Raw genomic sequence first — 14656 nt, forward strand, 5'->3', positions numbered from 1 at the left:
GTTCTTGTGCTGTGCTGCTGCTACAAGTAAAATAAAAACCTGCTCGAGGAAAAATGGGCCAATTTTTGGGGGGCGGCCGTTACGATGCTACCATTACCACCCAGAACAGGATGCGGAAATCGAGAGCAAAAACGATGGCGGTGGAGCTGCTCCATTTATTCCGATCCCTTTTGGCACATGCGTGTGGAGACAGGGTAATTTCGGTCCGAAATCGTTGCCAATTTTGTTCTGGCCGGCAGGAACAGAATATCCAGCCCTTCGAGCCATCGCACGAAAACCGGCGGAAAGAAGCGATTTAAATATGGCTTACGGGGGAAGGATTGTTTTAAGGCTCTCGCTCCCTTCGGAAGAAAAAAAGAAAAAGAAGCGAACACATGCAATGCGAACCGTCGTCCACTTTAAAGTCGGGTTTTCCTGCTCAAAAATAAAAAAGGAACAGAAAAGGGACAAGAGTCTTAAAATTCAGGCCAACAGAGGCGTAGAACGGTCCGTCCATCGCGATGGTACGATCATATGTGGAAGAATGTGGTTCAGCCGAAAAATAGAAAAAAAGGAGGAGAAACATTCCAAAACCACCCCTCGCCCTCGATCCCCCCCCCCCCCGTTTTATCCACCAACACGGTTCGGTAAACGAGCACGCCAACATCTGACGCACGTTGCGAACGGATCCGCGCTCAGCCATTTTTTGTGATTGTGTGTATTTTGGGTTTAAAGTTGCGTTAAAGGTTCGTCGCTTGCTGCGCCGCGCAACTCTTTCGTATCCAAGGCAACGCGGGAGCGCGCGCACGCTCGCTCGTCTGCTGTACTGATGAGGGTATAACACACACACAGACACAAGCAAACCGATGTACGCGTGAGCTCTCAACGTGCCAGATGCGATGGGAAAGAAATGGTGATAAAACAGGGAAACAGAGAGCAGAACAGAATGAACGGCAGAAAACTGAAAAATAAAGGAGAAACATCAAATTCTACGTGTAATTCGTACAGTAAAACAAAAAGAAAACCCCCCGCCCGGAGCCGTTCGACGGAGAAACGGAATGGAAAACAAGTAGATTTCCCATTGAACAAACAAATAAAAGTTCATCTGCGAAGAAATAAATAAAAAAGAAGCCTTCTTAAACTCACCTGGAGACGACTGTACTGCTCTTTGTCCGTGGTGGTGTGTTTGTGTGCGGAGCGGGCTCGTGCGATTGAAACCTGCGTAATCGAATCGAACGAGCTGAAAGCAGTTGGCTTCAGTGCAGGGCCACAACACACGAAGATGCACTTTTATAATTCCCTTTTTCCACCCGGCCCCCGCTTTCTTCGTTCCCCTTTCCTTCTTCTGCACACGTTGCGCAATTGCTATTCTGCGCAAGCAATTCCGCAATTCGATGCCCGACGACGTCGGTCTACCTGCGATTCTGCTTCCTGCTACAAGCTGGCCTGTCTGCACAAGCACACACACTCACACACGGATAAAAACGCACTCAAATACACACACACACGCGAGCGCTTTGGTACGAACCGGTTCAAAATAGAGCCGCCGCCGGATGATGCAGAAGCTTTGGAAAAGGCCGTGCCGAAACTGAACCGCCTTGGTACGGGAATAGGCTGAACGCAAAACACAACACACAACAAGCCGATCGACCTTTTTCTGTGACTTTTCCTTGCCTTTTGTAATCACTCACTCGCACTCGTCAGTTAAAATGCACTTTCAAGCCTCAAAAGCTATGCTTTCCCCCGCTTAAGGATAACATTTTCACCCACCAAAACACACTTGAAAAAGGAAATAAAAAAGCTCATAATTAAGGATTAAATTACATCACTGATCGCTGGGGATGTGCAGGTAGCTGCTTGTCACACTTTACACTTGTTCTCACACGGCAAAAAAGGATCCCAAATCTCTGTAACCGAAAAAGGGGCTAAAGGCCCTAACGGTAACGCACCTTAATCTTAACATCCCGCGTGTAACGCTCGGTCTCGATCGAACCTGATCGAGTTGTTTCGTCTGGTGGCAGCAGCATGTAAGGTGTATCTAATTTTGTTTTGATTTTGATTTCTTCCCTCCTTTGATTTTTTGTTGTTGTTTTCGTTCGCTTTTCGATCTTCGAATCGGGACCTGTTCACCCAGTTCGACCGAAAAAGGGCATCGGTGATCAATGTTTATTGTTGTCGCTTCTCACCTTCGTCTTCTTGTGACGTGATGATTCCTTCCTCACCACAAAAGCGCGTTTTGTGTCCTGCCTTTATTGATGGGCGTCTGTGACGAGCGGGAAGAAAAACCGTTCGATCGATCGTTTCACTCTTTACTTAACCGCAACGCGCACTCACCATACTTATGCACACAGTCAAGCTGCACTGAACAATGGCGCGACAATGTCACCGAGGACGCCATGTTTACCGACGGCATGACGTACGTTGCGCCCCGTACCATAACACCGGGGCCACTACCACCGCGACGGGTGACTCCAAACACTGCATCCTGGTCGTGGACGGCCTGGAAGAATGGAACGTCACGAAACGCGCGATGGAAGAAAATTAATATATCAACCTTCCGTGCGCCTCCCGGTGCCGAGGGGGAATCGGTTGCCAAGGGTGGCAGACAGCCAGCCAGCAAACAAAACAGAAACCGAAGCACAACCACGCACGACAGAAAAAGAAGAACAACACCGCACACCCGAAGCACGTAACTGCCGGAACACTACGTTTTTGGACCGCTTTTCCACTGCACGGAAACCGATTTCGATTGATTGTGAACCGTGCTCACGTTTTTGCTGTCACTTATCGAGCGATGGAACGCCGTACAAGTTTCAATACATACAGTTAATAACACAACTAAACTACGCACAATCTCGTTCACCCGCGGGGGCCGTATAAAACGCGTCTGTAGCGAACGGAAGCTCTAAGCGGAACGCATCTCGCACGCAGAAGGTTCGTCGCTTGCAGTGACGATCATCAGCTCTTTTGAGTTTAATAGGAAGAGAGCTTTACAAAACCGAGAGAGGAGTTGGAAAGCCGAGAGAGAGAGAGAGGGAGAGAATGAGATGAAAGAGGAAAAGCTCGCTCGAACATACATGTGGTGCGAGCTCCTCTCTCTCTCGCTCTCTTTAACCTCGGTTTAATCTCCAAATGAAAACCTGTTTCGGGATCAAATACGTGAAGGATCACTCGATCGAGAGATTAAAATTTGAGAGAGTAAATTTAATTGAGCGAAAAAGAGAGCTTTAGGGGAGGGCTTTTTGTTTATGTCGACTAGCAGGAAGCAAAAAAAAGCTTCCTTCATTAGTCGATCAAAGTTAACCCTTGCATTGTAATGCAATTTTAGTCATTTTTTTAATTAACCTAGAGCAGCCGATGCTACAATGCCCGGAAAGTAAGGATCATCCTTTTCCTTTTCCCCAACAAGTCAATTTTTTTATACATACCTCGTAATATTACGACGAGTTCGAGATTGTCAGTCATCAGTTTGTATGCTTCTTCAAGAGATTTGTACATTCTTCTTACCTAATTTATTTATATATGATTCGTTGGCCACATTAACGAAAATGATTCTTAATTATTCTTCCCAACCGTTTCACTCGTCTACTTCTGTCCCATCGTCCACCTCGACCTTTTCCTCAACACCGCCGTCTTCATCCTCATTGTCCTGAGCTACTGCTTCCATCACGGCGTCGACCTCCTCCAGCTCATCCTGCACCTCAATGGCCGAATCCCCCTTCTGGCAGTTGCACCAACGCACCACGAACCTCCGCAGCGCAAGTACGATCAGACTGGTTGTCTGATCCACACCAACGTCCTGCAACTTTCTGCCCATCGTCGTGTCATCGTCGAGTGCAAATGTGCCGCACTGCCGGACGTACCGCACACACCACATATGCTCCGCGAACAACGTCTCAAAGTACTCCAGCAGTTGCTGCATTACCTCCGCGCTTACCAGCGACATCAAGTGCGGATAGCCGTGCCACGGGGACGTAGTCTTTTCGAGCAAGTTTAAGAACCGTGTCAACGTAACGCTCGAACTGCGTGGCGAGAGCAGTGGCAGAAACTTGAGCGTAAGGATCAGTATACCGCGCTGGAAGAACACCGTCGAGCGCGGCTGATGTTGGGACCGGGATTGGTACGAAATGGCCATCACCTGCATCGAATACCAGCAGTCGCTCAGCAGCCCCAGGAACGCCTCGATCGTATCGTACTCGAAACCCTCGATCACGTCAATCCGCTCGCTCAGCCATCCGACAAACCCGAGCGAATCCACCAGAAACTGACAGGAGCGTGGGATTTTCGCGATAGCGTTCAGTAGCTTCAGGATGGCCATGTTCAGCTCGCGGTCGGAAAGCGGTGAACCGTGGAAGCCCATCATCACCAGTATGATGGGTGAGGCACGCAGAACGGCAAAGTCGCGATGGGACTTTACCCCGTTATAAAGCGTCCGGACCATAAACATACGCTGCTCGTTGTTTTCGACGTGGCTGCTGTTGAACAGGGGCAGAAAGTTGGGCACCATCCGGAAGTTGTACACATCCTGCTGCATCAGGTAGTTCGTCATCGGGCCGTGCAGATGGCTCAGTACGTTCGGGAGCAGCTTGATCGTTTCGGCGACAAACAGCATCGACAGGAACGGCGCTCTCGGGACGTGTCCGTGCTTTTGTACGTTTTCGTTGTAGCTTGCCGCCGTTGCGTACATTTCGATGAAGCGTCGCTGTATGACGGCGAGCAGATGCAGCCACGTTTTCGAGTCATTTAACCGCTTCGTAAGCTCCAGATGGCTCCGAACGCGTAGCAGAACACTGCCACCCGCTAGACGCATCTGCTCATCGTTGCTCGAAAGGCACAGGAAGGGTAGCGTAAGGATGCCGGTCCGAATGGCTCGTCGCAGCATGTCCGGTTGCTCGCTAGCGAACATGTAGTTTATCATTGGCATAAGGAACGCGGGATCGTACGTTACGGCGTGCTGCTCCGTGTTGATCGTGCTCATCTCCAGCAGGTCGATGTGTGGACGATGCTTCTTACCGTGTCCTCGGCGAGACTTCTCAACAAACCGTTCGACGGGCCCGTTCGCTTGATAATCCACCAAAAGTCCTCGCCTCTCCGAATCTGACTGCTCCGCCAGCTCGTCAAAGTTTGTCTCCGGCAGCTGCGAACACGCGTCGAGCTTTCGCCAAACGGGGAAGTTTTCTATCATGTTAACCACCTTATCTTCCACCAGCAAGTCAAAAATTTCCGAAACGTGCGTGCGGAACGAGCCACGAGCAGCAGACTCATGGTTCGTTTCATCGCTTTTTACCGGTGCCGTGGTCTCCATCTCTAGGGAGTAATGTTTGATGGCGGTTTCACCCCATAGAAACGGTCGAAATTCGTGCATCTGCACGCCGGATCGTTCGTAGTGCTGTAGCAGCGCCAGAATGTACTGGTTAGCATCGGTTAGTGTGGCACCGTACGCTCCTAGCAGCAGTGGCACATGCTTGTCGCTCACTACGGATGGATTTTTGCGTGCGAGCGCGAACATCAGCTGCACCAAAGCCGTTTTCGGTTTGTACTGGTACTGCAGCAGCAGCACGCGAAGAAAGTTTGAGTGAGATAAAATCCACTCGTAGCACCGCCCAATATCGGCCTGCTCCTTCTCGCCATCCACGTAAAACAGATCCACCAAAACTGCCATCAGCTTCAGCAGCACATGCAACCGGTCATCGAACCGACGATCGTTATCGCCACACCGTACCGTCTCCAGGCCGAACTTTAGACAGCTCTTGCAAAACGCCGTCCACTGGGAGGTCTTCGCAACGGACTCGAACGACATCGAGGCGCCCTTGGTGCGGTTCCGAGCCGCAGCTTGCGATGCCCACCGATAGGTCACCAGCACCAGCTCATTCAGCCGCTGCATCTGCACCTCCTGCTGCAGTAAATAGTTCGCGGACGAGATCGATTTAAAGAGTGCCTCAAAACACTGCAACAGTACACCGAACCCGTTGCAGAAGACCGGCTGCAGGGTCGGTGCGTTTGCACCGGTGCCGAGCGTCTTCAGCGCTACTCCGTAAATCTCCATCAGCACGCGCAGCTGGAACGATTCCACGGCCTCAATGCGAAGCTTTTTGCGCGCAAAATCAACACACTCGTTGCGTGGCATGCAGAGCCGTACGAGCTGCTCGCTGGCCAGTACATTCTCACGATAAATCACTGCCGCTTTGTTGGGCTTTTCCAGCATCTTGAGAATGGGACCTTTGTACTCGGCGTAAATCTGGGCCAGCAAGCTTTTGATGTCCTTCTCCTCGGCGCTTGCCTCCGTAATGATGCCTCTGCGGAAGGCAACGTTCAGCAACGGATAGACCAACTCTTTCTTGGCCGCATGCGGACCAACCAGCTCCAGGAAGGGCCCGTGAAAGTGGGAACTGCGTGCGAGCAAGAACGCTGCAAGCTTGATGGTCATTTTGCCGATTCGTCGATCGCTTTCGAAGAAAACGCGCATCAGCTCCGGCTCGACGTGGGCAATGCTGTGCGGGAACATGGTAAAGTAGTCGAGCAGAGCCTTCTCCAGCTCTTCCAACTCAACCGTCTCGCTGCCACTTTCCTTGCCGCGATCGCATTCGATGTAAATTCGTACCAGGCCACGGACAGCTTCCGCTGGGATGAAATATTCCTGCCGGCAGCGGTTTCGCGCGATTAGCTGCTGCATGGTGAAACACAGCTGCTGGTAGTGAAACGTTCGCTGATTTCCCACCACAAACACTTCCGCCGGGAGCTTCGCGTAATGCCGCAGCAGTGTTGCACAGTGACGCTCGTTAAGCTCGAAAATGCCCAACAGCTTCTCGGCCAGCTCCACATCCAGCTGCACAACATCGCCCCCGTCGGCCGAAACTGCCATCAGCTGGGTAAGAATCTTGTTCGAGTAAAGTTCGGTGTAGTGTTCAAACTGTGGCAGCCGGTGCATCAGCTCCATCAGCTCGTACACAAACTCGGACACCTGGCGGCGCAAAAAGTCTTGCGGCCGCTTCACGATGGAGAAGTGCTGAAAGATGACTGGACGGCGCAGGAACAATCCCTCCATCAGCTCGCCCACATCCCGCTCCGACAGTACGCCCGGTGCAAGCAGGCGGTTCAGGAACAGCTGCCGGTAATAGCGCAGCGTATCCACATGGTCCTGCACGAGCTTACCGGATGCTACCCAGCGGCTAAAGCAGAACAGCGTCAGGTGGAACGCATCCAGCATGGTAACACGCACCTCTTTGCTCATGCTCTCGAACCGATTGTAAAGATTGGCGTTCTGCTGCTTGCCAACGAGCGCGACGCTAAGCGAACAAAGCAGGGGATTGCTAACTGTTTGCAGCGCCAACTCTTTCCCCGCCAGCCAACCGGCTGCGTATTTGCGCACAAATAGCGATACATTTTCGTTGTTTAGCATTCGATAAATGATTTCCGGGTGGGGCGCGTAATGCAGGTAGAGTAGCACCACCCCGTCGAAATAGGGGCGCAAATATACCGGCCGGTTGGTGGTGTCGGCGAAAATGTGCGTGAAGAAATTGTCCGCCACGGGTCGCTCGACCTGTGCGTCTAGCAGTGCTTCCGATGCGGCGGCTGTCGCAACCGGCGCGTCTGTTTCTCGCTCGACACGCGCGAAAAGAGCGCTCAGTTCGTTTTTCCCCAGGGATGTGCCGAAATCGAGCGCTTCATCATTTGAGCCGCCAGCGAGGGACTTACTGACGCCGGTGTGCTTCTTCTTCTGTCCAATCTTTTCCACCACCTCCTGTATCTGCATGATCAGAAAGTAAAGCAGTTCGGAAATCTGCGTTTTCGAATCCAAGTCACGCATTGCCTGAAACCAGAACTCGATCTCCGTACCGCGATTGCCGAACAGTGCCGTGTTGCGGAACAGTTTCTGCAGCTGTTCGGTTGCATCGAGCCGCACCTCCGGCGTGCCGTTTAGGTACGCTTTGGTCAGCAGCGACAGCACGGACGGGAACAGCTCGGAAGTGAACGAAACGCTCTGCGGTTCGAGCTGGATGATGACCTTTATCGCTTTAAGCTCATAGTTCATAAAGCGCTGCTCATCCTCCGGTGACTCGTAGGCCGGCTTCAGCAGAATGTCCCGGAAGGTGGTCATAAACGTGGAAGCTTCGATGTAGGCACGGAACGAGCGAATGCAGACGAGCAAAATGTCCATCGCATGCTCGAGTGCTACCTCGCGGTTTTCTAGCGCCATATTATCGCGATATAACATCATCGCGCTTAAAATACGATCCACGCTGGGAAACATTGTGATGACCTTGTTGAGCGCATCGAGCTTCACCTTTTTCACGCCGAACTGATCCAACAGCCCGGAACGTTCGATCACCTGCAGATACTCCTCGAGGCGGGTTACCATCAGCTTGAGGAACTCGAAGCAGTGCGGAACGTCGCGCTCGGTGTCCAGCGACGATCCGATGTGTTCGAGCACCGTGCGCGGTAGCGTGCTTTGCACCACGAAGCTCGACACAGCTTTGGAGGTGACGGACTTTTCGAGCTTCGGAATCAGTTCGCTCGGTTTGTGCAGGACCAGTATTTGCTTCAGCATTTCACGGAATTCTTCCGACTTCTTGTACATACTCCCGTACATGTCGAGCGTTACCGGCAGCACTTCGGGACAGATTCCCAGCATACCCAACACCAGGCGGCTTTGGTGTGGCTCCGGGTAGGACTGTTTTAACTCCTGCAGCAGCTGACGGTACCGTGGACTAGCCCGCTCTAGATCAATCGATTTCGGTGCCAAGAAGCAGCGTCTCGAGGTTAGCAGCGGCAGGACACATTCTTCAGCAGCGTCCAACACTTGCTGTTTGTCTCCCGGCTTGATTTTCTCCTTCGCTGGACCGACCCACTCATACAGGTTGACCAGCGCTTTCAGAATGTCGGTCGAAAAGGCGGTACGGTAGATGTATTTGTCGATTTCCGGATTGTCGAGCACGTACTTGCGCAGCGTCTTCATAATAAGTATCACGTTCGCTCGATTGTCGTACACGAGGTTTACCACCAGCGGAAAAAACAACGAGTGGCGTGTCAGCCACACACGCACCAGCTGGGTTGGTGTGTCGATCAGAAAGGCTAGATTAAACTCGATAAATACCGTCCGCAACGAGTGGCCGATGAAGTCCTCGGGCAGTCTGAGCGTTTCATGATACCCGACCATGCTCAGCTTTGAACTGGCGCTGTCTATCAACCGCAACACATCGCGCCAGTACGTTTGACCATCCACCAGCAGGACCGCCTTCAGAAAACCGAGTGCCGCTGCTTTGCACGACATTGCATATGCACCCTTATCCTGCAGCAAACTGCAAAGCACCGTCTGATAGTTGGTCATGATGGCCCGTATGCACTTGGTGGCATACGTGAGGTGCGTTTCGTCGAAATCCAAACTCATCAACAGTACCAGCTGTATCAGATGCAGCACGTCCCCAATGTCGTTCAGCTTTTCCTTCTCGCACGATGCAAGAACGGTCAGCAGCGGTTTAAACGTACCACCGCACTGAATGTAGTGCTTTACAACGTCCGAATCCTCGTACGCTGCCTGCAGAAAGTGCCGAATCGCTGGGTGGGAAAGAAAGAGAAAGAGAGAGGAACTTGTAACGGACCTCATGGTAGGAAAGGTGCCGCACCCAGAAACCGAACCTACCACGAATCGGCATCGCCCCGGTTTGTATCTCCTGGCGGAAGTATTCAGCGATTTTGTTAATCCTTCTCTCCTCTTCCGTCGGTTCCACATATCCTTCAGGTTTGCGTTTCCTGAAAGCTTGCGACACGGGCCTGCCCTTCGGATGCTGCGTTCCATTCGTTCCATTGCTCGGTTTCGGTTTCTTCTGTACCACGGGACACTCATCACCGTTCGGTTCTAAGCTACGTTTCACTATTTCTGTAGCCATTTTTCTGAAAATGGTAACACCGGTTCAATGAATTAGAGGCCACTTTGCCGTTCAGTACTGCTGAACTTGGCTGAAATCCACACCACACCACAACCACGCGGTTCCAGTTCAAAACAAACAAATGTCAAATGCTCGACCTGCTCAAGGTGTAGAGAGAGCGAGGTGAGACAGCGCCGTGCAAAACAATAACAAACCGGTTGAAATGTTTCAGTTTGAAACTTTTCAACGGTGCCGTTGATCGTGCAAAAATTAATTCAATTGATTTAAAAAAAAAACAAATAATTTTACATTTAGCTTAAAGTAAATCTCGATGTATTAAACAATTATTATATTCGGTATTATTCATTGCTACAATTCACTCGCAAGAAATACCAAGCATTCCCATACGACAATGTTTTCGACAGCGTACACGCATCCCCGCAGATGCCATTCTATATCGGTCAGATACTCCCGCATACACCGTCAGTGCAATGCAAACATTCTCGGTCGCGTCCAGACACGCAGCACGGAAAAAGCGGTGGAACAACATCCAACATGTGTTTCAGACTGATGCACTTTTCCATCCCACAACCGATCGCGCGTTATTTTCGGTTGCTGAGTTGTCTCGACCGTTGGGCCCTCCCCATCCCCCCGGACGCACGTTGCTGTGTTCCCGTTCGTTCTTGACGACCGACATGGGAACGGTTGTGCGAGAGAATTTTCCGCGAGAGTGCGCAGTAGGTGGAAAAATTATGAGATTTTCCAATAGACGTATGTGTGATGAGAGGAATTAGATCGACTCTACTCGCACATTGATTCATACGGTCGATGGCGTACGCTTGGGTAGGATCGCATCGTGATCGTGGACATTGCTGCATCCTGTAGTTCTACTAACAACAGTTTGCCGATACCATCAAGCCTCCTGATCACCCGGAATCCAGCACAGCGAAGGTCCTTGCCCCTTACTGATCGAAATAGTGGATCATTTACAGGTAAGCGAAGATAACCTTCGGTGTCCTTTAGTCGTGTCCAAAATGTGTGTCATCGATCGATCCCCTTATTTAGATAGATCGATCAGCAGTCTAAAGGAAATCACGTTCCTTACCATCAACATAGAAACAATGTGCAAATGTTCGATTTCAACTTCAATTGCGTATCGTGTTATCTTCCTGCAGATCCGCTCTGGCCCATGAGATGCCTGTGTCCGTGACACGTACGTGAGTGAGGTTGAATTTTCCGCCCAGTCGTCGCAGCCAACGTTACCCACGGACGTGCCGGGAGCAGCGACAAAAGCGTGCGATCGTGCAATGTGGGTGTGAGGTGCGCCATATTGGAAAAAACTCGGCGGCCCCACAGTCGCAGATAGGCCGAATCATCCTCACCAACACAACCAGCCAGCCAGCAGGTTTGGGTCGGGGTGTTTTTGTTTGCGTTTTTGCGTGATCCACAAATCGTGCGTGAAACGGAAGAAGGGCAAGGATCACGGACCACCCTGCAAGGTGGTAAAGTCAGTGTTGGCAACACTGGTGGCCACCGATAAGTGGATTCGATCGTGCGGGGAACGCTCCTTCTTCCCGGAAATTGCATTTCTTTGGAGCAATTTCTACTTTACTCCCGAGGGACGTCTCGCTAGACCGCAGTAAGACGGCACAACAGCATATCATCGCCACCAGCACCACCACCACTCACACTGCCGGTGTGTGTGCGTGGCTAAAAATAGTGAAAACGAAGTATTTTTACCGTCTAACACCATATCGAACGGTGGTGGCAACACATCGCCAGACCGTTGGGACGGGAACGCTAGCGATCACGAACGAAGGTGTTGGACGCGAAATTGCGGATCCACGATCGGGTGAGTTGGGGAGCCCTAGCGCGGTTGGTGTTTTACCTGCATTCTCCCCCCAGTGCTGGCGTGTGTTTATGAGTTGTGCATTCGTGAATGTCCGTGATCGCTTGTGGAGTGATTTATTCTACCAGCTAGCATTGGTTTTTGGGTCGGGCCAAACACGTGTAAACAAGTGAGTCACGATAACGACCGTACGTAGGAAGCTAGAACCACAACTTTCATGTGTACGCTTGCCACATCTGTGACGACTCCGGGTTTGGGAACGGGACGGATGGGGCTGGATGCGATTCAACCGAGGCAGGGCAGCACGGAGAGTGCGGGAAGTGGTGATTCGGACAGTGGTGGTGGTGGAGGCGGTGTGTACAGCTCGCCGGTCTCCACAGCTGCTGCAGCGGCCGCCCTGCAGTGGTACTATCTGGCGAACCTGGACACGCATTCGAGCGAATCTACGCAGGTAAGGAACTTTAGGGATATAGATAGTTGTTCCAAATTCTCCTTACAATAGGAGCAAGTGCTAGCAGATACCTCTAACCTCCAAGAAGCTCTTAACTCTTCAAACAGTGTTCCTAAGTAAGAGTGTTAGCAATTGTATCCTTGGAGAAAGAAAATATCATTCTTGGCAGATATCTTTCGTACAAGAGAAGAGTTCTGAAGCAGTTGCAGTGCTGCAGCTTAGTCTACTGTAATCTCTCCTGGATCTCCCCTAAATGAATAACTATCTACGATTGATGTCCCCTATTCTAGAGCTCGAAACTGTTCTCTCCTGCCTCCTACTGGACCGGAAGTGAAGCATTCAACTCATCGTCACTGTCCAACGAAGCCTATAAAGTCGATCAAGACCAAAGGGACGATTGTGAGTCGCCGCTGCTTGCCGAAGAACTTGCGGAGCTGTGTGACCAGTTCGATGATCTAGGCTTGTTCGAGTTAACTTCAAGAACACGCCCTAATCAGCTGGAGTGCGATCATTTCGCCGGATATGGAAGAGCTTCCGTCAACGCCTCACTGAAAGGACTTGGTGGCGGCTATGGGCGAAGCATTTCTCCACCATCTTCGCTTCACCAACATCACCATCACGTAAAGCACCAGCAGCAACATAACCATCACCACGAGCTGCCTTTGACAAGGCCTCAGCATCAGCAGCAGCACGCCTTCCATCATCAACCACTGCCGTTAACGAATCACCATTATCAACCCGCGTACGGAGGACATCATCCGTTGCCGTTGCATAATGGTGGCACCGAACATCATCACCATCATCAGCACCATCTGCCGCATGTGGCCCAGAAGTACAGCAAGGTCCCGCCATCGAACTATCTCTGCCATCTGTGCTTTAAGAAGGGGCACTACATTCGAGACTGTCCCCAGGTGAGTTGGAGAAGCTTACTAGCTGATTTAACCGTGGAAATACTTGATTAAAATCTCCTCCTCCTCCTCCTGCAGGCACGCCCGAAAGCGGAGGGCAAAACACCGTACCAGGGTAAGAAGCGTTGCTTCGGCGAGTACAAGTGTCCCAAATGCAAGCGAAAGTGGATGTCGGGCAATTCCTGGGCGAATCACGGCCAGGAGTGTATCAAGTGCCACATCAATGTTTACCCACACAAACAGGTATGTACTGCTTGGGGTTAGGTGACCTAGAAGTGGCTAAGGTTCTAAGGCATCACCTTCGATTAATTTCTTCAGCGCCCACTGGAGAAACCGGACGGTCTGGATGTGTCGGATCAATCGAAGGTCCATCCGCAGATGCTGTGCGAAAAGTGCAAGACGTTGGGTTACTACTGCCGAAGGATTCAGTAGCCGCACCGCGAACCGCATAATGAAACTGACGACCGCAAAGCTCTAGCTCTCCTCCAGAGGGAGATCTTTGTTTTTTTTTTTGATACAATTTTTACCCTAACATAGTTGCAAATAGTTTTACAAGCAGTCTGTGCCGAGCTGCTCATCTTCTCATCCCGAAAATATGCATACACATACGAGCAAATCAAATCGAATTCCAAAATCTGTATATAATGGGCTTGGCGAGGGCGAGAAGAGGTTGGCCAGCTTTCTTGCGCCATTTTGGTTTGGAAATGTTTCTCATCGTCATGGCTCAAACTTATTCGAAAATCGCAAAAAACGCATCACGAATCCAATTCGAAACACTTGCACGTTGCGTCCCGTGTGGACGTAAAGTTGCTTGTTGGAAAGCATTAATTTGTATTATTTTATTGTAAACTTTGAAGCAAAAGTACCAGAAAAGTTAAAGTTGAACTCTTTTTAACGTCTCGACACAAGAACAAAATACAAGAAATGTGTACAATTCGAATAGAGAGAGAGAGAGGAGAAAACATAATGCGTCGCTTAAATAGCGTTTGCAGGATACGATCGAGAAAAGAATTCGTTTCTAAATAAAGAAATCGATATAATACGAAGCAAGTGAATATTTCTTAAACCTTCCAAGATCACAATCACAAAATCGTAAGCAGTATCAGATGACAGCATGTGGGTTGGAGAGTAATCAACTCCAGTTATGTCAATAGGACCAGATCTTTCTGTTTCTCTTCTAGAACGGCTGTTGAAGGCTGCTCATAGAATATACTCCTTGATCTCCAAATCAATAATTGGCTGCCTGCGTAGCAGAGATATCCAAGCGTCCAATTAAGTGCCGCAAGATTAAGATTGAAGATCAATGCAACGAAAACGATCAACCTGCTTGACAGATTCTCCGTACGTGGGATGGAGATGTTCTCGAGGAGGTTGAGTAGTTTGGCTATCAAGACACTGACGTACCATAGAGTAAATCGGTCATACTAAAGCCTCAGGATACTCAAAACCTCAGTTGCAATGGATCAAGGTATTCACAAGCTAGTCACAAGACCGTCTACCGACCTTAGGCGACCTGGGCGTGCAAAGAGCTCACTTGCTGACATAACAGGAGCTCAAGCTTTCGGAGATTTGGGACAACTACAGGGACAGGAAGAGATCAACT

The 14656-nt window shown here is 50.5% G+C and overlaps 3 protein-coding genes across 8 annotated transcripts in view; 1 reads left to right on the forward strand and 2 right to left on the reverse strand.

Annotated features, from left to right (window-relative positions):
• Positions 1-2921, reverse strand: part of LOC118503917 — a 55481-nt gene extending 52560 nt beyond the window's left edge. The window contains exons 1-2 of one of the 6 annotated variants that reach the window (XM_036037721.1): positions 2804-2921; positions 1126-1758 (exon numbers count right to left, since the gene is read on the reverse strand). The gene's annotated coding sequence lies outside the window, so the exon portion shown is untranslated. Of the gene's footprint in view, positions 1-1125; positions 2480-2533 lie in introns of all 6 variants that reach the window. The other 5 variants (XM_036037722.1, XM_036037718.1, XM_036037720.1 and 2 more) reach the window with 5 other exon arrangements.
• Positions 2922-3468: 547 nt separating this feature from the next.
• On the reverse strand, positions 3469-9985 carry LOC118503915. The gene is made up of 2 exons (XM_036037712.1): positions 9620-9985; positions 3469-9534 (listed from the first exon to the last, which is right to left on the reverse strand). The coding sequence occupies exons 1-2, from the start codon at positions 9864-9866 to the stop codon at positions 3557-3559; spliced, it is 6225 nt and encodes a 2074-aa protein (XP_035893605.1). The 5' UTR covers positions 9867-9985; the 3' UTR covers positions 3469-3556.
• Positions 9986-10643: 658 nt separating this feature from the next.
• On the forward strand, positions 10644-14104 carry LOC118503943. Its single transcript, XM_036037820.1, has 5 exons — positions 10644-10837; positions 11021-12145; positions 12436-13056; positions 13132-13296; positions 13372-14104. The coding sequence occupies exons 2-5, from the start codon at positions 11912-11914 to the stop codon at positions 13483-13485; spliced, it is 1134 nt and encodes a 377-aa protein (XP_035893713.1). The 5' UTR covers positions 10644-10837; positions 11021-11911; the 3' UTR covers positions 13486-14104.
• The last annotated feature ends 552 nt before the right edge of the window (positions 14105-14656 follow it).

Source organism: Anopheles stephensi, chromosome 2 (genome assembly GCF_013141755.1).
Source record: "Anopheles stephensi strain Indian chromosome 2, UCI_ANSTEP_V1.0, whole genome shotgun sequence".
Classification (NCBI taxonomy): domain Eukaryota; kingdom Metazoa; phylum Arthropoda; class Insecta; order Diptera; family Culicidae; genus Anopheles; species Anopheles stephensi.